Source organism: Coturnix japonica, chromosome 1 (assembly GCF_054131305.1).
Source record: "Coturnix japonica strain WE chromosome 1, WE-NBRP24, whole genome shotgun sequence".
Classification (NCBI taxonomy): Eukaryota; Metazoa; Chordata; class Aves; order Galliformes; family Phasianidae; genus Coturnix; species Coturnix japonica.
In genome coordinates this window covers 58,284,703-58,306,457 of record NC_140663.1, presented here as the reverse complement: position 1 = coordinate 58,306,457, position 21,755 = coordinate 58,284,703, and the positions used below count along the sequence as shown (strand labels likewise).

General features: G+C 38.9%; 1 protein-coding gene across 4 annotated transcripts in view; it reads left to right on the top strand.

The window, feature by feature from the left end:
- Nucleotides 1–21,755, top strand: part of KIAA1549 (KIAA1549 ortholog) — a 118,603-nt gene that overhangs the window by 76,592 nt on the left and 20,256 nt on the right. For 3 of the 4 annotated variants that reach the window (XM_015867229.3, XM_015867220.3, XM_015867211.3), the window contains exons 9-12: nt 3,631–3,808; nt 4,808–4,992; nt 16,263–16,465; nt 19,479–19,603. In XM_015867229.3, coding sequence (XP_015722715.2) covers nt 3,631–3,808; nt 4,808–4,992; nt 16,263–16,465; nt 19,479–19,603 — 691 coding nt within the window. Of the gene's footprint in view, nt 1–3,630; nt 3,809–4,807; nt 4,993–16,262; nt 16,466–19,478; nt 19,604–21,755 lie in introns of those variants that run through there. The other variant, XM_085541197.1, reaches the window with a different exon arrangement.

Genomic DNA, 21,755 nt, shown 5'->3' with positions numbered 1-21,755 from the left:
ACTGGTCTAAAAATATGCCAGGAGCCAACATACATGTATTTTTCCTTTATTACAGCATTCTTGTTCTCTTGAACTTAAAGTAAAAAGGTGGTCCTACTAAGTGACATCAGTGTTCTCATGTAAAGAAAAGGGCAGGTTAAGTGGCATTACAGTCATAATGTGTGAGTAGGCAAATTGACCAAGTTGAGTTTTTCATTAAAGCAGATGTTTGTTCTCTTGGTTCCCTACTACCAGCATATATGTTGCTCCCATGCACATAGTCTGGGAGGACAAGTCTCTCTGGGAGGTGGAGATCTACAGGTGGAGCCTGTGGGAGCTGCTGCTGTGCAGTCTCATCGTTTGAGCTGCTTCACCCCACAATGGCCACAGAGATGAATGAATGGCCAGAGCCATATAGGCAATGAGAGCTGAGGGACTGCTCCCATGGAGGTTTCTCATGGAACACCCTCAGGTTAACCACAATCTGCTCCCAGTCAAACCAGTTCATGGACTCTGCACAAAGCAGCACTGAAGCTCTTGTATTCCATGTCTGGCTACATCAGCACATTCCAACACCTTTTGTCCAACACCTGGATTTTCTCTGTTTTCATTTCTGAACTAGACCTGGTTGCCAAGGAAACTCCTCACTGACCTATGGAAGCCTCTTGAAGACATGTTTTAAATTAAATTTACTGGCACCTAAGCACACTTAAGCCTTTACTCTCTGGAGTTTAAAGGCACGTCTAGTACCAACAAAGATTATATCATTTTTGTACATTTTAGTTAAATGAGGTAGGGGCTTTTTTTGTTTTGTTTTTTTAATTATTATTATTTTCTGCCTTCTCTTTATTGAAATTCTTACACCTCATCCCTCCCTATGTCTTCCTTCATTGCCAGTTTATAAAAGTAAAATGCTTCCTTATATACAAGCTATGTTTCTGAGTGCCTGGAAAACACCGCTTCTATCTCTGCTTTCATTCTTAGCACGGAGAGACAACTCTAACCCATGAGACAAAAACAATAATCTGAAGCTGTGTGGAGAATATTTGGGGAAAAATAGCACAGAGCTTACTATACAGGATCTAAAGCTGGGCAGAATGGCTGTGTATATTGATTTTTAAAGTAGGCTTAAAAATACTTTAGATCTAGCTTACCAGTTTGTGTTACAGCAAACTTAGAGGTCAGAAAAAAGAAGTTGGTAGTGAGTCAACAAGATAGATATGAAAACTGAAGTACTGATATTGTCACAGTGAGTGTACATACAAGTGTAGTTGTCTCATCACCTCAATAATACCATGTTCAGCCATCAGTTCTCCAAGAATAGAGCTCCATAACCAGCTCCTCTTGGGTTTGAAATTTAGTCTGCAGCTTTCCTCAGTGTGATGTGAGCGCTCATAAAGAGTTTTATACTCAGAATGAGTTATTTCACAGAAAATATATCTTAAAACAGAGAAATTAGTTCATTTGCAGCAACCTGAATCTCCACTCTCTGTTGAACATCATGTTCATTCCCATGTTCCCTATACTGTGCCAGAATACCTCCAACTGCTTCTCCTTCCTCTGTCCCCAAACAGTCCTCTTACCCTTCCCTATTCCTCAGCATGGAGAGGAATATTAAAGGTGTTTAGTTTTGCATGAGACACTTTGCACTAGGGTCTGTCACCCTTCTTCTCTGTCCTTTTTGAAGGCAACTGTGGAGCAGTTCGTTTCTTCACCCATTCAGCCAGTGGTTTTGTCTGTTACTCTGTGTGTATGGCACATGTCCATAAGCATGATACTTCTTGAGTACTCCACAGCTCCATAAAGTCAATGAAGATTCAGTTTAAGAATCTCTAGTTTTCTCTTATTTGTAGGTTTGCATGTAACAAAAAGGAGCTTCCTAAAGGTAAAATGAGAACCCACTGGCTTTTTAATCATGTGCAGCCTTTCTGCTCCCTTACCTCGCTTTTGAGTTATGTGCCAGTTAGGGAGTGCTCATCCATGCTGAAATCAGATACTACTTTATACTACCATTCCGTGCACTAAGGCCAGGCTGTGGTGAAAGCAGGAATACAAAGCTGTTACCATTTTTTTAACTAATGATATATCTGTGTTTTATGAAACCAGATTCGGCCTTACAGCTGCTTAGTAAGCACATTAAGAAGCCTTATTTATTGATACTCTTGTGTACTGACAGAAGAATGAACAGCATTACGATGAATTCAGCACTGATGAATGAGTCCTTCTAGCAGGTCTTGTTGTGTTTCATAAATTTCATATTTTTTCTACTCTATTTTCAGGTATTCTCTAACTTAACACGAAATGTGGCTGATGCTGAACGTTCTTTGATTTCAGTTGATTTGAACTGTAAGCCTTGAAAGTGCAACCGTTTAGGCACTGGCTTCACTTTAAGCCTACAAGAAGTAGATTGGCATTCTGATTTATTAACTCTGGCCTTCATAGTAAAGGAGAGTTCAGAAAGAAACTAAATATATTGCCCTTTTGTGGCACTTTCTTCCAGATCTCTTCAAACCCTGTTTCGCATATTGCAATACCTCTTGCTATTAGTTTGGAGTTGTTTGGAGGTTGTGATCACTATTAAATATGAATGATGATACAGAAGAGAATTATTATGTATGAGATTTAATTTTGTAGGAATTTAAAGTTGTCTCATCTGCAATGTAGATGGTTGGTGGCTGGATAGTATCTACAGGGCTCCTTCATAGCGCACATTCTTTTGATTATTAACGTCTTTAGAAGAAGGCAGAAAGAATTGCTTCCCGCAGCATCAAATAAATTCCTTCCTGAAGAGAGGTAGATACCAGAGGGAGCCGTGTGGAGGATGAAGGTGACTGTGCGAGTTCTTTCATTTAGGTAGAACAAAAAAATTCTATTTGAAGCTGACAGAATATTTGCCTTTATAAATGCTGAACATTGAGGGGGAAAAAAAAAAGAAAGAAAAAAAAAAAAGGAACAAAAAAGTGTGCGTTATGAATAACAAAGTAAAGATATTCAGAGATGGAAAAGTGCAGTGAAATAAATCTATCCAGTAACTCCTACTACCCGACAAGCTACAAAGAAAATAGAGGCAGCCAGAGTGGGATGGTGTTCACATCTTTAGAGTAAAAGCAGTTCTGTTTGGTACTGGATCTGTATGTTGTCATTAAACAAATGGGGAAAAAAAGAAGAGAAACTTCTTCAAGTTTGCCTTAAAAATGTTTTGTGTGAGGAATCGCTTCCCTGCAAAGTTTCAGTTTGTAAACTGTTTGCTACCTCTGCTGCGTACAGTGCTTTGAAGCATCATTTTCTCATTAGATTTCCCTAGGATATGGATAGTTTCCAAACTGTAGTAGTTTCCAACAGTTATATAGTTTGTATGACATTGTATTTTTGTTATCACAGAGGTATTTCTTCTACAACAATTGCATTGCTGTGGCATAACACACTGTGGAGTTTTTCTGATGGACTAGGGGTTGCATACAGTGGCAATTAAGACAGATATGGAAACTGACTTGGCAAAGCTGTTCCATATCCTGTGTTTTAGATAAGTGTCTGTAAGACCTGGACTCTGTGAAGGGAAGGGGGAGGAGTGGGGAAGACTGTAAGGCCAAATGTATGGGAACCCCAAATAAATACAACTTAAAATGTAAAAGCATTCCAATTACTTTACAGATTGTGAATGTGTCACGGTTAGATGGTGTTGACAACCCCGTGGAGCTGATCTATTTTGTGGAGGATCAAGATGGAGAGAGATTCAGTGCTTTGAAGTGCTCAGACCTGATGAACCGAGTAGACATCCAGCGCGCTGCAATCATCCTTGGATACCGCATTGATGGCACTGTTGCACAGCGTAAGCCCTATCCAGTCTACACCAATGCCAGCAGAGTGAGACTGGGTGACATTAAACAGTTGTTTGAAGAGGCATAAAAATGCTGTGGTTTTTTTTTTTTTCTTATTGAGAAGAAACGAAACGGTTTTTATCTACGAAAATGATGATTTTATATATGAACGTGTCATGACATAAGTGAGCTATCGTATATGCAAGAGATAAGAACTATAATATGTTCCTTTAATCTTGCAATTTATTTTCAGAATGGCTGTTATTAAAAATGATAACGATTAAGTTGCATAGAAATACTGTTTTTTAACTTTAAAACATTGTTTTAAGGAACCTTTGGGTTTTAGCCCCAGGTAGAACTGTAATACAAAATAGAGTGAACCACAGTTTTATTGGTTCCTCCAGTTTATTTTTTCCACACAGTACTGATTTATTTACGCTTTACAGTATGATTACATTTTTTTTCTCTAGGGGGATAAAAGTTGTCACACACCAACAGTGAAATAGAAAAAGGAAAGAACAACAGAAATGTGGAGCTATAAACACTGGGGAGGAGCATCTTAGTGATTTCAAATTGACACTGACTATTGATGGGGGAAGTAAGAAAATGTGAATAATGAAAGAGAAGAGGTTGCTGGTAATACCATTTAAAGCAGGATACAATTAAGTGAAAAGCCCTTCTGATGCTAGTGATAAGTCAGTTTTCTGGATGCATTTCGCTTTGTCATCTCAGTTTGGAGTTCTGGAGTATTATGGTAGAAGCGTATTTTCATGAGTAATTTAAACACAAGTATATGGGAGGGAGACCAGAACTATTGATTGCTGCCCCATGCTTCCTGAGCATGACATATGTTAACTGATAAGTGTAAGTCATTTCCTGTGATCTGCGTCTGCTTTCTGATAAATTCCTGAACTAGCATTTACGAGAACATAAAAATACATAACCTTGAAGTGTCCTCAGTTAAAAATATATAACCACATAAAACTACTCTCTTCCTTTTAACTTCACAGCTGTGGAAAAGCTGAAGGACTCCTCCTCAGAGGCACAGAACAGCAACCTATGGATTATTGTTGGAGTGGCAGTCCCAGTTGCTGTGGTGCTCTTGATCGTTATTATCTTATATTGGAAACTTTGTCGAACAGACAAGCTGGAGTTTCAGCCAGACACAATAAGCAACATTCAGCAGCGACAGAAGGTAAAAGGGGAAGCTGTGCTGGGAGGAGTTTGAGTATTACAAGCATAAATGAATGTGGGTGTTGAGGGAACACCTATTATCCTTCAATAACATTTGAAAACACAGTTTCAGAACCTTCTGGTTAAAAAGAAAAGAAGAAAAAAGTTAAGTGATACTTGAAGTCAAGAATTCCATAAGGCTTTATCTGTTCTTTTGGCTGTGTGATACTGTGCTAGGTGGATACCTTCTTCTGAGATGTAGGCACTGAGGCTGAAAGGAACTCTTTTTATCACTTCATTTTAAGGCTCCATCTAGGACTGAGTAAGAGGAAATGTATTGAGTGTTGAAGCACTAACACTGTTTTCTGCAGAAAGCTGAATTTTTCTTTGGAGGGATTCCACTAAACTAATTTGACAACTGAACCTTACCATCCATTATACCTTACACTGTAGCTAGCATTTGCTAGAGACCGTCCTTTCTGCTGTGCATTCGTCTGAGGCTCTTGTGAGTTCCTGTCACTAGGACTTCAGTGAGATCCGGTAACTTTATGGGTGGTGAGCATGCCAGCTGAAGTGATGGAGGACCGGGTTAGGGTGGTGAGAAATTCAGTTTGCCTCTTTTGTGCCCAAGACTAAGTGATGAAATAAATGATCCATGATTTTCACAAAAGTATTAATCAAAAGGAGTGGATAAATGACTAGACTTTTATCAGCTGAAGAGAACATAGGTGTCAGAGATGCTTATTACTGACAATATTATAAGCAGCATTAGCATAGGCAAAATAATCACTTGTGTTAACCCTGCAGTACTGTAGTCATGTTCCTGTAACTGCCACCTCATGTTCAGTCATACAGTTTTCTCTGTAATAAGTCTTGTTTGTACACCATGCTCTCTTTCAAGATAATTAATGATGGGAAAGATGAGAGAAGCAGAAAGCAGTTGCACTTACAAAGCAGTCAGAACAAATCAATAGCAACTTCCACTTGTCTTGCCAGTGAAGATTGAGTGTCATCATCAAGGTCAGCAACAAGTAGTGCCCTTCTGTGAACTTCTCCCCCTGCTAGTGATGCCTAGCACAACCTTTGACTGAAGAAGTACCTGTAGTAGTATAAGCTAATTTGAGAAGGGTCATACAAAAAAAAGCAAGAGGGGGGAACATTACCCTTGGTACACTACTTCATGACATGAACTTTCATTACCTCTCTGCTGTCTCAAGCTTTGTGTATGAAAACAGTTCTGTTGATGATAAGTCCAGAAACATTCCATCATCCCATTGTTTTGGAGAGTTGCTCAGCTTTTTGTCACTAGTGCATCCACAGTATCCTTCTTTTGAATCATTCATGAGTCAGAAGCCTTGAATTTTTTTTTTATGCAAGTCTTGTTTCAGTTCACCTAGGGAGCCTGTCACTTTGCCTTCTTCAGAGGACTCACAGCAAGCAAACTAGAAAGAACCAGTAAGGACATCTCATCCAGTCCTTCCTGTGCCGTCCAGTGTGGATGGCTCATGCTTAAATATTAAATGAAGTAAAGCAGTAAAAAGTATCTTAAATTTTTATCAGTGCATTAAAAAACTAGCAGAATCTACTTCAAAAAAACTTTTTTCTTCTTTGCTCAGAATCTAGAAGTAAATAAGTAATCTGTTTTCCATGGTAGAGGGCTGTCGTTGGGCCTTCTTCATGTCCTCAAGTCACGGGTCAGAATTCCAGGCCAGAATAGGGCTTAATTAGCAAGCACTGATGACCGATCTCCAGGTGGTCACAACAACATACAAACAATTTGATATGGCCCCCTTTCTTTAAACTGTTTGTTGTTTTTAATTTCTTTATTGCAAAAAATGCAAAGAAATGATCGAAGTGATAAGGAATTTAGGATTTAGGAAATAAGCTCAATTGAAAAACAGAATTCCCCCCACCTCAGTCCTTTGCTATCCTTAGCTTTTTGGATTTGCCTTTGTTGCTAAAGAACAGTGAAGGCCTTCACTGCCTCTGTAAATGGAGGGATATTCTGAATATTCTCACAGTCTGTCTTCTGATGAAGCAGACAATTATCTATTGCTGATAACACCCAAAATGCCTTTTGGATTTGCCCCTGGGTGTATGACTGCCTGGGTACAGTGCATTTGCAGTAAAGATCACAAGGTAGTTTGGCTTTGTCCTCGTAAGGATATCATCAGCAAAAGAAAGGGAGACTGCTTGAGTTCCAACAAGGCCAAGGTGGATTGCTGACAGAACCAATGCAATAACGAAGGGATGTTTTACTTCTGAATGTTCTCAGAAGTCTGTAACTTAGGTAAACAGAAACAAGCACATAGGAAGGAAAAGTTTTGTTGGAATTAATCCTAGGAAAATCAGTTTTAAAAAAATAGCATAATAAACAACAGACTTTGGAAAGACTGATAGATTTTCTAGTGTATCCATCTGCCCCAAAGTACAACCAACAACACCTGAGAAATACTGCAGTCTTTTTTGTCTTGATAGAAGAAGGGAAGAGATACTTATATCAGAGTTACCTGGGACACTTTTTAAAGCAGATTTTAAGGAAACAGATCAGAGCAGTGAATTTCTGAGCAAGATTCATAGGTCTCTGAAAGGGTAATTATTTTCAAGAGGTGGAACTGAGATATTTAAAGGGCACATGAAGTATTCATGACTTGTTCTATAAGCTATAGCATCCTACAGGAGATTTACCTTGATGTGATCTAAGTTGTTGCACTGGATAGAGATGTCTTTGCCTTTGGAATAAAAAGCTACGTAAGAGGCATTTTTAAATTGTCAGATTCTCTTGCCTTTACCTGTAACCACCACCATGTCTTCACAACGTGAACTTTTTTTGCTGCTAAGAAGCTGTGCGGTGCCTTTGCGGGAAATTGAATTTTTGAAATGCTTTATTTTTCTTCTTTGTGAGAAAATATATTAATGTCTTTAATTCCCAAACCATCATCCTGCTCGGTATTGGACTCTTGCAGTTTTTGTGCAAAAGTACCATCAGCCCTTTTCCCTGTATATTTATAATGCAGAGATGGCAATATTTTCTTTTCCGAAAGACATTTAAAAATGTATATACAGTACCTGATTCTCTGGGAATCTCATTTTTTCTGCTGTGTACAAGCTTTTAAAGAAGAAAATCAGATCCCCTTGCTAGGTAGTTTCAGCTTTTGAGTTGTTCAGGGAAAGGTTCTCTGCTCTAATGGCAGGAATCTTACTCATCTGTAGATGAGCTCACAGACATTTATTTAGAAGGGTTGGGATGTTCACCTTCTAATTGAAGGTGTCTCTGCCCACATCAAGGGGGTGGAACAAGCTGGTCTCAAAGATCCCTTCCAACCCAAGGTGTTCTCTGAATCTGTGAAATATTGGGCCTGCTGAAGTCATGGACTTCACAGTGCTAACTTGGACCAAGTGACTTGCTCCACTCCTGATTTTTCCAAGGGCACATCCAAAATGCCTGGAGGAAAAAAAAGACTTTCTCCAGCTGGGAGTTGCTTCTCTCTGGGCCCTCTGGGTGCCTCTGTGGTTCTTAGGAGTCAAAATGTATGTTGTTGCGTGGGAGAGGTGGGGTGAGTCGGACCCTAGAAAGCCAAGGACAACATATATGGTACCCCACCTTCGTTATGATCAGTATCACAGTGTGAGAGCTGGAGGGCTACCAGTTGGCATTATGTGCTAGCAAACCTCAGCTAATGTATAGTAACCTGGGGACCATTACCAGCACTGGCCCATTTGCTCTCATCGTTGCTATTGTGGCAGCTACTCAGGCATCCCCATGCTGTTCAACATTACTGGTAATGAACTGTGCATTCTGTAGGATGCCAGGCAGGCTTGTTTGGATTTTTATTTTACTTCAAGCAGGAATATCTGATACCTGAAGCTCATGTGTCAGGTGTAACTTAACACATCTGAATTGACAGTTTTGCTTATTATTGTGTATTCAGTAGACTACCTCTTGGATGTTCCCCGGATCAAAGAGGCCAGCCCTGCTGGATGCTAAATACTAGGTTCCTGCTCCTGATACAAAGAATTCTTGTGATGTTTTGACATCCTATAATGCTTTTGTTCATCTGTATAATGTAGAGGCAATAGCTCTGCATTTCAGAATAGCTCCACTCAAAAGAGATCCATGTAAAGAAAGGCAGGTGACACCAGTCTTAGAAAAACTACTTGAAAACTGACATGAATTTCTGCAAGAGATTAGTGTCTGTGCCAACTGTTTGCATAACAAATACCTTTCATTTCTAATAGCAGCCTTAACTAACTATTGAAAATGTCTTTTTTGGAACTGGCATACATGTTTTCTTGAGTTCGAATCAACAGCTGGATTCTGACAAGGAACACAATATTCAACACCTTAATTACTTCTCAACAATGTGTGTCTCTGATGGCAATTCCTATGCAAGAGCTCTTTAGTGGGAACTCTTCTTCGGTACTGAGGATTACCTATTTACAAGTTGTAGATGTAAGTACTGTACTTGGATACTGCGCATGCCAGTATATGGAAAAATTCAAATGTTGTACAAACATTTGAGTGGCCGTATAAAGGTCTGACTGAAGGACCAGCTCACTGATATGCCGAAAGCAGAAATCTTTAGAAAGAGATATCCAGACAGGGAAGGTAAATGTAGGATCATAGAATATCTTGAGTTGGAAGAGCACCATGAGAATCAAGTCCAATTCCTGACTCCACACAGGACCACCCAAAAATCAGAGCATGAGATAATTTGCATTGATTCGCTCTTTAACCTTAAGTTATGTGAGGCTCAAGGTCTTCTTCATTCTAGCAATGGTGATATTTAGCTACACTGAATGGGTTTATCTTCGCTGAACTTTTCCAGTCCTTCTGAACCAATCTGAGCTACTGACAAGTGTTTGTACAGTTTGTTGTGTGAAAGAATCATGTAATCTTCTATTGTGTTGCATTTATTTTGCTACCTCCATGTTCTCTGTGATGCCTCTAGTCATTGTATTGATAGCAACAGTGAAGAAGTGGTTCCTGGACTCCTGCTTGATACCAGACTTCCAGATCTCATGAGATTCCAATCTCCATCCTCTCCTTTCCAGATCAAGGGGTGCCACCTCTCCTAGTTTCATTTTTGAGCCAGGCATCAAACTATTTCTTTGAACTAGACTTTGAGAAGGATTCATATTCTAATTCTTATCGGTCTTTCTGAGAGGGAAGCTTTTAAAAGGTGTTTTTAAAAAATTATTTTCAAAATACATTTTAACTTTATAGTATCCTAATCATATAATAAACCACTGAGATTAGATTACCACAGTGGAAGTAAATTCTGTCTTTCCTACTGGAAGATAATAGTTTAACTTAGAGTTGAGCTATTTTTAGAGCAAGGATATGTGCCTATAGCAAATCACTGTTACTGGGGGTTTTAACATCACTACTCCCTTGTTGAAGAACAGCAAGACATTTCACTAACATGCTTTGCAATCCATATTGTGATTGTAGCAATGTGACAGAGCAATGGAAGACATTTATAGCCAGAGTTGGCAGGCTGGGTGATTTGTTCATGTGCTTCATCTTCTCAAATTACAGGTGCCTGCATGAAATGGCATCATTTGAAAGGATTCTTGGGCCCGCAGTGAGCAACAGATTTACCATAGTTTTTGGATAGTCGTGGATAATGGGGCACAACAAGGGAGGAGGGGAAAATGTAGCTTCATTTCAGCACAGAGATTAATCCTGCAGTTTGTATTGCTGTGCTTTCATTCTGTCTGCATTAAACCCTGTTTGGATGGATAAATGTCTCTGAGTTACAAGACCACAGGATGATCTTTCTTGACTAAGCCTAACAAAATACCAGCACAAAGCCAAATTAAAATTGCTAATCTTTATTCTGTAAAGCGTGTTACCACTTTTTTTAATATTTACGGAGAGGAAGTGTTTTTGAGCTATACTGTGTGTGTACTCTGTCCAGACAGTGACAGCCACATTATGAATTTATTTTCTTGCCATACATATTGGCACAGAAAGTTTCCTTGATTGATAGCAGTCTTTGACATGCTGTGCTAGCTGTTAGAGATCACGGTTCGTCAGACTTGCTTCTGTGGCCTTTGGAGAGTGACTTTTTGACACTGCGTATGGAAAAGAGACTGGTGGAACTCAGGCACTGCAGTGGCCTCTCTGTTTTATAAAGCTGATGATCATTTTCTAACTTACTCCTGACGTTTTTGTCTATCTAGTGTGCAAAGGAGACTCACCAAAGCTTGATTCAGACATTGTTTGCCCTGCGGCATTTCTGTCTTAGAAGGAAAGCTAAAACCATGTATGATTCAGATGCAAAACTCTGCTATTACAGCAGTTATCTCAGCAGCCTATGGGCATAGATGTACTCAGAGTTAGGGGCTTTCAACAACATGATCCCTCTTGCATTTTGTGAAATTTACTGAGCTGCCACAGCAACATTAATGTGGCAAGGGAAAATACACAAGGGAGAAGAATGGGAATGATGAAAATCCATGGAAAGCATCTGTCTTAAGAAAATATTTCAGAACAGGTGTCTTAAGAATTGCAGAATTTTTTGGAGGTTTAGGGCTTTCTTTATTCATTTGTTTTTAATCCTGCTCTAGGGGCAGATTTCCTGAGGTGATGCCCTCAGAATGCAGGGAAGCATTTGGTGCTGTGAATCTCAGACTGTAGAGAAAGTTCATGATGTTTTGTAGCTTTAAACAACCCTACATCACAACACTTATTTACATCTTCAGCCCATGTTAGTGTTGAAAATCATGCTTAGTCCCTTTGTTTCCGTAGTATTTTAATAGCCTCTGCTCAGTGCTTCTATGTGAAGAACAAGGGAATCTTGTAAGAGTCAGTAGAAAATTGTGTTGGCATATTATTCTTCATTTTATGTCCAAATTCAAATGCTGTTGCTACTCCTTAAAGAAAGAAAACTCACATCGTTTTATCAGAGGAACCACAAGAAGAATGCTGAGTGAAATATATTTTGTCTCTGCTGCTTTCAGCTGAATCTATTCACTGACCTGGATGTGCAGTCTTTGCTTTCTTGAGAAAACACATTGTTGACATTTGCGGTGTGCGTCTGAATCTAGGGAAGCAGCATATTGGCAGTAATGTAATACTGTGTTTTGAACAGCACTGAAGCTATTTGCTGTTTCCATAGGCTGTCTTAACCAAGGCTCACTGGCTTTGTTTGTAGGCATCTACAGAAATTGATTGTTTTATGAATAGAGCTTATATATATATAATATATAAAATATATATAAAATATATTTTTATATATATAAAATATATATAAAATATAAAATATTTTCTAACAGTGTCTAGCAACAGAATTAAAACACTGCCTTAAGTTACCCATTTGAAGTCATCTTTCCGTTGGATTTCAGCAGGCCCTGCATTCTTGTTGTTATATAAGACTTTATAATGTATTAGCTCAGACATGCTCATTTTAGTGGTAAGCTTCAGAATGCCTTATCCTTTTCCCTTTCACAAATGTATAAAAATAGAGCAAATGAAAACCTTCAGTAGCAACTTGTATTTAAAGCAAGAAATCTTTGCTAGCACTGGTTTTGTGCAGACTTATAAAAGGCATTTGGAGCTGATAAAAAAAAAGGTTCAGTTTCAGCACCTGAGCAGATAGAGGGACCAGCACGAGTGTGATCTTTCTTACAAAGATATTGTATTCCTTCTGTGGTGATGTTGAAGGTTTGAGTTGTAGATGCCTGATACAGAAAGGGTATTTTGAGTACCTGTGGTAGGATGTACGGAGTTCATCCAATCTGTTATGCTGTGTAACTTGATATAGAGGAAAGCAAGAAAAACAGAGCAGGTAATGAGAAAGGGTAAAAAACCTTTTCCACTTGTAGCAGCACTGTTTGTTCTTTGTAGTTGGTCTCACCGACCATCCAGTCCAGTAGAAAGTAGAGTCATCACAGTTGCCACTGAAAATGTCCATTTTGGTTATTGTTGTCTGTCCTTTAGCTATAATGTTGCCATGGACTAATGTAGATCAGGAAGTGTAGACTTTTTGTTTTAAAGAAAGTGTAGTGGGGTTCTCTGGGCATTGTTTCCTCATTAGGAATTGATATTATTATTTCTCAAGTAATAGTTATTTTATTTTTAAAAACTCTGCCTTATCTACTTACAAGGTGAGGATCGTGTTTTATACAAATGTTTTTTCATGGTGTGTTTTTGTAACTCGTGTTATTCATACAATATACACATGTTGATATGATCTCATAATGTTCTCGTGTCGTTTGGAGCTGGTGGTGCCAATTTAAGGGCTTCGGTTTTTAGAAGGAAGTATCTAGAAATATTTTGTAACTGTACAGAACTTTGCAAGACTCTAAAGCACTCAGGCAGAAGTTTTTCATTCCAGTATTTATTTCATACTGATTATTATTATTGTTTTAAGATAAGAAGTGTGTGTTCTTTTGAAGAATGAGATTAATAAAAAATACTGTCTTGTCCAAATTTTAAGAACAGTTTTGGAGAAGCTCTAGTGTATATTCTCAGCCTTTGAAGGCATGAGGTAGGGAATTAAACAAGAGATGGGACCAGGAGGTTGTTTTGTGTGAAGGAGATTTCTGGCTGGTTTGATTTGTGGAGTGCTGTCCATTTCTGACTAAACTATAGACCTTTGGGAAAAGTGTGATCAACAGAGACTTGTTAGTAATTTCCAGGTATGTTTTCCTAAGATTGCACCTGTTCTGTGCTTCTGAGCTCTTTAAATCTGTGTCTTAAAAGCTAAAAGGTGTTTTTTTTTCTGTTGCTGTATGTAGAGGTTGTTACAAGCCAGGTAAAGGAAGGGGGAGCTCAGGCTGTAAATAGGAGCTGGCTGCTGGCAGATAGTGCTAGAGAGAGGCAAAAAAGTGGGATGGGGAGATTGATTCAGCCTGGCAAGGATGAGAGAAGTCAGATTAGGAATTAACCTGGCAGAAGCTTCAGGGAAATTAGATCTCAGGTTCTGTAGTGTTTTGCTGTGTCTGGGGAGATCTCTCCTCAAGGCTCAGGATAAAATTGGTGATACCTGAGACTTGCCAGTCCTTGGTTGCAAGCAACAGTGTGCATCCAGCAGAGTACCCATGCAATTGATTGGCAAAATGTCAGCCACACTAGGTGTACTGCTTCATAGAAGAATGTGTCCTTTCTTTTCTTGCATCCACTGCTTCATGCATTACATTTGCCAACTGTTGCATAAAATGAGTGTCTGAGCTGTAGGAATAATGCTGTTTAATCCTGCCCAACTTTGACTAATAGCAGAAGGCGCAGCCTGTGCTGTGGATTCAGCAAGGTGGGAGAGAGCAAGGTAGATCCTATGGATTAAATGAATTTATGATATTTACTTCAAATCTCTGCTGCAGTGCCTATACATGAGAGGACTTAAGTGTAATTGGTTGTTCAGACAGTCTTACCAGTGCCAACTCTTAAAGTGTGTGTGGCTTGCCTTTGCAGTGCTAATAGTGTTCTAATACAATTTCTATAAGATCTGTTTGCAGATAAACATATGTGCGTACATATGCTGTGATGTACGTACACATACATATATTGGTTTCTCTAACTGTGCTTAAACAAAAGGTTATGTTAGACTGCAACATGGAATAAGAGTGCTCCATCTAAGTCAAAATATTTAAAAATGTCTATTTTTACATGTGTTACTCCCCAAGGGTATGCAAAACCAACACAACTCCATAGTTTGGCCTAAAGGCTTGATTAAGATATGCTGAAATGCTTTGGAGGTAGCAGTCTTACTGAAGCCATACTAGTATGTCCAATACTGGGAAAGCCAATCACACCTTCACCTGGTCTAGCTCAACAGTGCCATTTTTGAATCAATGCTTGCCAGGATTTACCTAAGTTCAGTAATTGTCACCTGTAATGCTCGATTGAAGTAACTGCTGTAGACTCAAGAAAAAACTCAGTACAGTGGAAGACATTCAGATATGCTCCAGTAATAAGCTCACACATTTGGTCAGAAGTGAACTCTAAAGCCTCAACCATTCAGGTATTTCTCAGACTTTACAAGAGAGCTTTTATTGCCATCTACTGGTCTAAATAAGCATTTTGCTTTTATATGACCACCTTTTGAACCATTTGGAAAATGTTTGCTTACTAAGAAAATATTTTGAAGAGATTGTTTCAGTATATTCCTTAGGCAAGCTTATCTTTGGCATGGTATCAGACAAGCCTGCAGTTAGCTGTGTTGGCATGCCAAGCTTTTTGAAAGGGGGTTCATTAAACATCTGGAACTTGATGCACCCATAAAATGCACTACAACACATACTTCGCTCTGCAAGAAATCAGCTTCAGGAACACACGGGTTTCTGTGTGTATGCTGTGTAGTGAGCATGTGTGCAAACACTTTGAAAACTGGAGTTGTCAAGATTTCTTTCCCCTTTCAACTCCCAAACTACTTAAAAATTGAGTGTTACTCAAAGAAAAGCTTTGTCTTAATTACTTTCTTGTGATTTCTGATTGTTTCAAAGCACTCAAAAATTTGTAGGGAAGCTTGAAACGTGTGGACTTGATTTAATTAAGTCTGAAGCAAGCCACAGACAAGGTGAGATTAGCTGTTTTGTAAATAGTTAGGGAAGGGGTTAGCTTGACTCAGTGTCTTCTTAAAGAAGACGCTGAATCTGTTGCTGTCTGATAAGATGATATCTAGGACAAATGTCTCATTTCTCTAAAATGGAAAGCCTTTTATATATTTTTCCTTCTACTCAGCATAGAGTTCTTGATTCAAGAACTTGATTTGGAATATTTTTCTGGAGGCATCTGTGCCATTTTCTGAAGTCATTACCAGGCTGCCATGTAACTCAGATCTATATTAATTTTCTCTTTCCTCAGATGAGCTAGCTGTTGATATGAGCACTCATGGACATCCTGCAGATTTGGGGTTCTCAAAATGTGGAGGATCAGCTGTTCAATTTACACTGTTCAATTTACTTAACTTTACTTATTGTAGCTGGAACAAATGGAAGTGTGACCTGAAAATGGTAGCCCTTTGAATCTGTACATGGCCACTTACAATCTTGCAGCTAAAGTATACAGAAGGCTTCTTGCACAATGATTAAATCTGAAAAAGTAGCTGGGAAAATGAGATTTAGAAGCAACATATTTATGTAGGGTTTTAAACCATGTATCATCTACTGAAGTGAAATTACAAAATCATGAGGTTTTTTTTCTCCCTACAGCACTCTTACGTTCATTTTTGAGGCTACCATATGCTAGCCATCCTAATGGCTATTGTTCGTGGATCTTAACCAAAGCCTTCTACTCATTGTCACTCACAGTTCTTATTTTTTGTCTTTCTTCTTCTCTTGCAGCTACAAGCCCCCAGCGTAAAAGGCTTTGATTTTGCTAAGCAGCATCTGGGCCAACACAATAAAGATGATGTCCTGATTATCCATGAGCCAGCTCCTTTACCAGGACCTATTAAGGACACTACCCCATCTGAAAATGGAGATGTTCCCAGCCCCAAGTCCAAGGCTTCCACAAAACCTTCAAAGACTGTCCGACACAGAGGGAGGTCAGTTCACAGAGGAAGAAAAACAAGCTGTGGAAGATGAGTGCTGTTTACTGTATTTTTAGGGCAGTATCAGTGGGCAGAAGTCAATTCCAGAGCTCTGGAATTTGTGTTTTCTCCTGGGCCAGTAGAGTTATATCTAGCTTCAGATTGCATGAAGTTGTGAGAATTCGGTGTCTTTTCTTCTCTTAATGGCCACATGCCCAGTTAAGAGGAGTGTTTAGGATGCAGCTAGGTTGGTTGGAGCCAGTCTGTTACTTGTGTACTGCAAAGACCAAGTGTGTGCTTTCTGGTGCATTCTCTCTGTGGCCATTCCTAGCTACCAAGGCAGCAGGTGACTAAAATCAAACGAGAAGCATTGACTGTTAGTGATGTGTTTCAGTGCTCTTAGTAGTAATCGTTCTTTGTATGATAAGTCAGAATTTCCAGGAATAAGCATTATCTACAAAATTGAGGGAAGACCAGTATTTTTTGTTGTGGTTGTCTGATTGCTATCGTAGCTCACAAAAAGGTCTGATAACTGACAGCAGTGCAAGTGGTGAACGGTTTGTCAACCCCAAGCATTTATTTCCTAGTGTTTTCCTTTAATCATATGATATGAATGTGTCTCACCAGAAGGGAGAAGCTGTAACAGCTGTGCACTAAAGGAGGGTATTTTCATTAAAATAAATACATAAATAAATAAGGCAAAGTGGGAAGGCAGTAGGTAAGAAAGAAAAGGAAAAAAGGAACCTGGAAGACAGGAGTGCTGTTATGAGTCCAAACAGCTCCTCAGTGCAGAGCACTTCCCTATTTCACTTTCCATTAATTCTTCTTTCTCACCTTTCCTTTCATATTTTTTCACTCCTTTGTTTGCTGCTTTGCATCCCCTTGTGCTTGTACCTACATGCTGCTGCATTCAGGAGAAAAACAAGGGCAGTGTTGAATAAGCTTGGAAGAAAACAATGGTGGTTCTTTCTCAGCTGCAGATCCGTGGCACATCTTGCTCCTCTGCACAGCCTTCTGTGCTTCCTCTGAAGCCTGGCTGCCCTAAGATTCTGGCTTCTCCCTATGTGAGCTTCATAAAGTTCCATTTCTAACTTCCCAGGTGCTAAGCCTAACTCCATATAGGCACTGCAAGTAAGAGACTACTAATGATACAGTAGAAGTTGGGCTATATAGGAAAATAATGGCAAAAAAATATCTAACTCATGTTGGTGTAGCTTAATTAAATTAATACAAATCAGAAGGACAAGTGTTCTTATGCCTTTTTAAAAGATCAAAAGTGTCTCATTAGGAGGAGGGGAATATATGTTCACACATGTAAGTGTTAGCAACATTTAAATTTGAGGTTATTACTGCACTTCATCCCAAACGATTCAGGAGAGGAGGCAGGGAGATTTTTCAGAAGCTGACATCTTAATGCTGTCCCAGAAGACAACAATAAATTGTTGATCAAATTTGGAACAACTATATGTTTTTAAGTTTCTAAATTCAACCACTTGAAACTGAAGGAGAGAATTTCCCTCCCTCTTTCATCCCTAAAAGCAAATCTCTCTTTAGGCTTAGCTATGGAGATGTCAGTATCATCTCCATAACATGCTGACATATCAGCTTCAGATGTAAAACACTTATTCCCCGAGGGAGAAGCTGAAACATTAAATGTTACTGTAGTGTATTCTGTTGTTTTTAGCTGTTTTCTATTTTATGAGAAAATACAGAATTCACTTCATCACAGAGCAATTCAGGATTGTATGCTGCATGCCAGTACATGCAGTGCTGATGTGAGTATCAGTGAAAGACAGTAAACAAGAAAAACAACGGGGATCAGAAAGCACAGCATCTCTAGTCCCCAGCTGGACCTGTTGTTTTGGCTGGAAAGGATGCAGCCATGTACTCTGCAGAACTTCAGAAGAATGGCTGGTGCTGGCTTGGCACTATTGCCTATTCCTATGATGTATTTAGTGGTAATTTACATCTTACTGAAGTAAGAATATGAAGGAAAACAAGGTACAATGACATGAAACAGAAAGTCACTAGTGTATGCAGAACCCCATTTCCTTCCAGTTTTTGAGGGGAGCTTATAAACAGGAGGTAGAATGACTTTTTATATGGTCTTTTTGCATGTGATAGTGACAGCACAAGGGGGAATGACTTTAAGCTAAAAGAAGGGAGAATTCAGTTAGATGTTAGGAAGAAATTCTTTAGAGGGCAGTGAGGCACTGGCACAGCTGCCCAGAGAAGCTGTGGGTGCCCCATCCCTGAAGGTGCTTGAGGCCAGGTTGGATGGGACCCTGGGCAGCCTGAGCTGCTGGGTGGCAGCCCTGCCCATGGCAGGGGATGGGAATGGATGGGATTTAAGGTCCCTTCCAACCCAAGCCATTCTATGATTCTTACACTCTGCTGAACCAAGAAAAAGACAATAGAAGAAAAAGCCTTGCCCATCCATTCCATATTAGAAAAAAGATGCAGTAATGCAGATCTGGAGAAAATCTGGGGAGGCGAGGGTTTGTTTTTTTATATTTGTTTGTTTTTTTTTTTCTCAGATTGTGTGTATAATTGAGAAGCAACAAATGTTTTTAGGCATCTCATGACTGCATGGGATAAATACTTAAAAGTAGTGTGTCCAAATAGCTCTGTGTTTAACGAGGCAGGAAAAGCATGTGCATGGACCTGTAGTGTTAGCAAGAGAGCGCCAATTTACCAAGTTTATATATTAAAATAATTGCCTGTGTAGTTTTCCTCATGCTAATATAGTTCTTCTCTATCTGAACAGTAAGCCTGCTTCTTGGTCATGTAATACATTCTTGAAGAAAATGTTTAAGGAAAGATCAGTAGGAAGTCTTGTTATGCGTGAGTTCTGTTGCAGTCAGCTTTCACACACAGCGACAGTAACACAATGAATGTCTGTGATAATTTATTTTAAACAGAAGAAAATATTAGCAGCCTTTGCAAGGCATATCAACAGAAAGTTCTTTGCTTGTGAGATCTGTATTCCTTTGTAAACTTCTGTCATGTTTTTTAATCTTTGTGTCAGAATTTCACCATCAGACGCTGATTCCACCGCAAGTGAACAATCCAGTGGGAGAGAGACAGGGGAAGAAACTGCAAGACCATCAGCTGTTGCACATGAGGGTAAACCACGCAGAGCCACAAAGAAAGGTGCGTTACTTGCTGGTTTTTTTTACTTAAAATAAAAACAAAACAAAACTTGTGTACATTAGCAGTGCTCTACTTGGTTGAAGAGTTAATCTAGCGCTATAACTACTCTAAATCTATATTTGGCAATGAAATGAATCTACTGCTTGTATAACTGTCTGCGTGATTACTACCAAGGTGACCACTGCAATTACTCCTAAATGGAAGGAGGTTTTCTGGGGGCATGTGGGAGAGTGGAAGAAAGAAGGTTCACTCCTTTTAAGCCCTTACATGCAAAAGTTTGCTAGAGTGAATGGTGTGAAGGTCTTCCATACATGCCGAATGAATGGTATGAAGGTCTTCCATTTCAATAGATGAAACAAAACCAAAAGATCCCTTTGTGAGGATGCCTTCATGGCTGTGTTTTGGAAAGAGGAAAATCCAGAGCTAATACATCAAAAACAGCTAATTTATTTTATTTTATTTTTTGTAAAGAACTGTCTTCTTAGCATTGAGATGCCACCATTTTCCTTGGAGGAACCATAAGTTATATTCCCTTATTTGTTTTAAAGTTGATGGAAACACCACAAGATGACTTCCATTTTTTTATTTAAAACATTTAAAAAATGTGTTTTCCTGTTTAAAAGTCTGTATCTAGCTGTACGTACACAAACTTGCAGTGTTGCTTCTGAGAGCTTTTTTAGTTTAGATGGCTTGATCCTTGCTTGAGATTTTACTTACCAGAACTTTGGCTTAAATCACAATCTCTAGGCTGGTACTGAATACGTGTTAAAGAAGCTTGTGATTTCACCATCTGTTCTTAATACATATGGCCTTGGTGGCAGCAGAAACTGAGAAGAGGAAAATATCATAATATGGGTAGTCTGTTTTGGTGTACTGAATGTTTTTCCACATATTCTACAAAATACCTACTGAAGTATGAGGTGATTACTGAGGAATGCAGTGCCGGTGAAATTCAGATCATAGCACACATTCTGCAGTGCATGTTCATGTTGAAGAAATGGGATTTTGATTAATATGTAAGACAGTCAGTATAAAACACTAGGACTTTACTGGTTAAACCACAGATTGCATAGTGTGTGTGTCTTGAACTTCCATAATGTGTGCTCCTCCTGGAAGAACAATGGTGATAGAGCACATTTTGCTCTATGACAAAAGTGCAAGAAAAAAATGAAAGATCTGCTAATATGACTAGAAAGTTATACTTCCTAATAGATCAGTGTGTACATTCAGCCAGCAATGCATGCTATGCAGTTTATAAAAATACTGTATACTTTCAGTGCCTTAGGTTTGCTCTAAGGACAAGAAATCATACCCAAGTAAATATTTAAGAAAACGATTATACTATGACAGAGGTAATCTCAGACAGGATGGTTGGTTTATGACTTCCGTTCTGTCACCCTGATTTTGTACTGTTTCATTTCCTCTTACCTAGGGACCCCATTTTTGTCTCAGTTTTTCCATCTACCTTAACACTTCATGTAAGGTTTAACAAGTCCTTTTGCTGTAGAAATGTCAGATATTACTATGCCTGAATTATCTGACAGAGGCAGCAAAAATATTGTATGAAATGTGTCCTTTTTTACCTACACATACTGTGTCTTCATTGTTTGGTGCCTCTGGTTTGGCAATCACGGGACTATTTTTACCATTCATAATTGGCCTCACTGCCTGGAGAGGCCTCTGTGTTTGTTAAACGGCAGATTGAGCCCCTGTTTTGTGCAGCTGTGGCTTGGCAATTGGATCCAAGTTTATGCATTTCATCCAGAAGTAAACACAAACATCTTATTGCTGTGTTTTTTCCACTTGCCATTCCAGCTGAATTATTTGTAATAATTACTGTGTTGTTTCTTCTTTTTCCTTTATGTTGTCAGGAGCAAACAGAGTGGGTAAGTAATCAGAGCTAGTATGCAAGTAGGAATAGAGGTGTTGATGTAGCTGTAGATACATCTTGAGCATGGAAGGATTTCTCACTCTAAGAAATAAAACAAAATTGCTTTTTAGCTATTGATGTATTAAAAGATCTCAAAAACACAAACTATAGCCATATGGTATAAACCAGTTTTTCTAATTTTCTCCAGATTCTTTCAGATTATTCTACATTCTCACTGTGAAGGAATCAAAACTGTGGTTAACTGTTGATCCTGAAATTTAG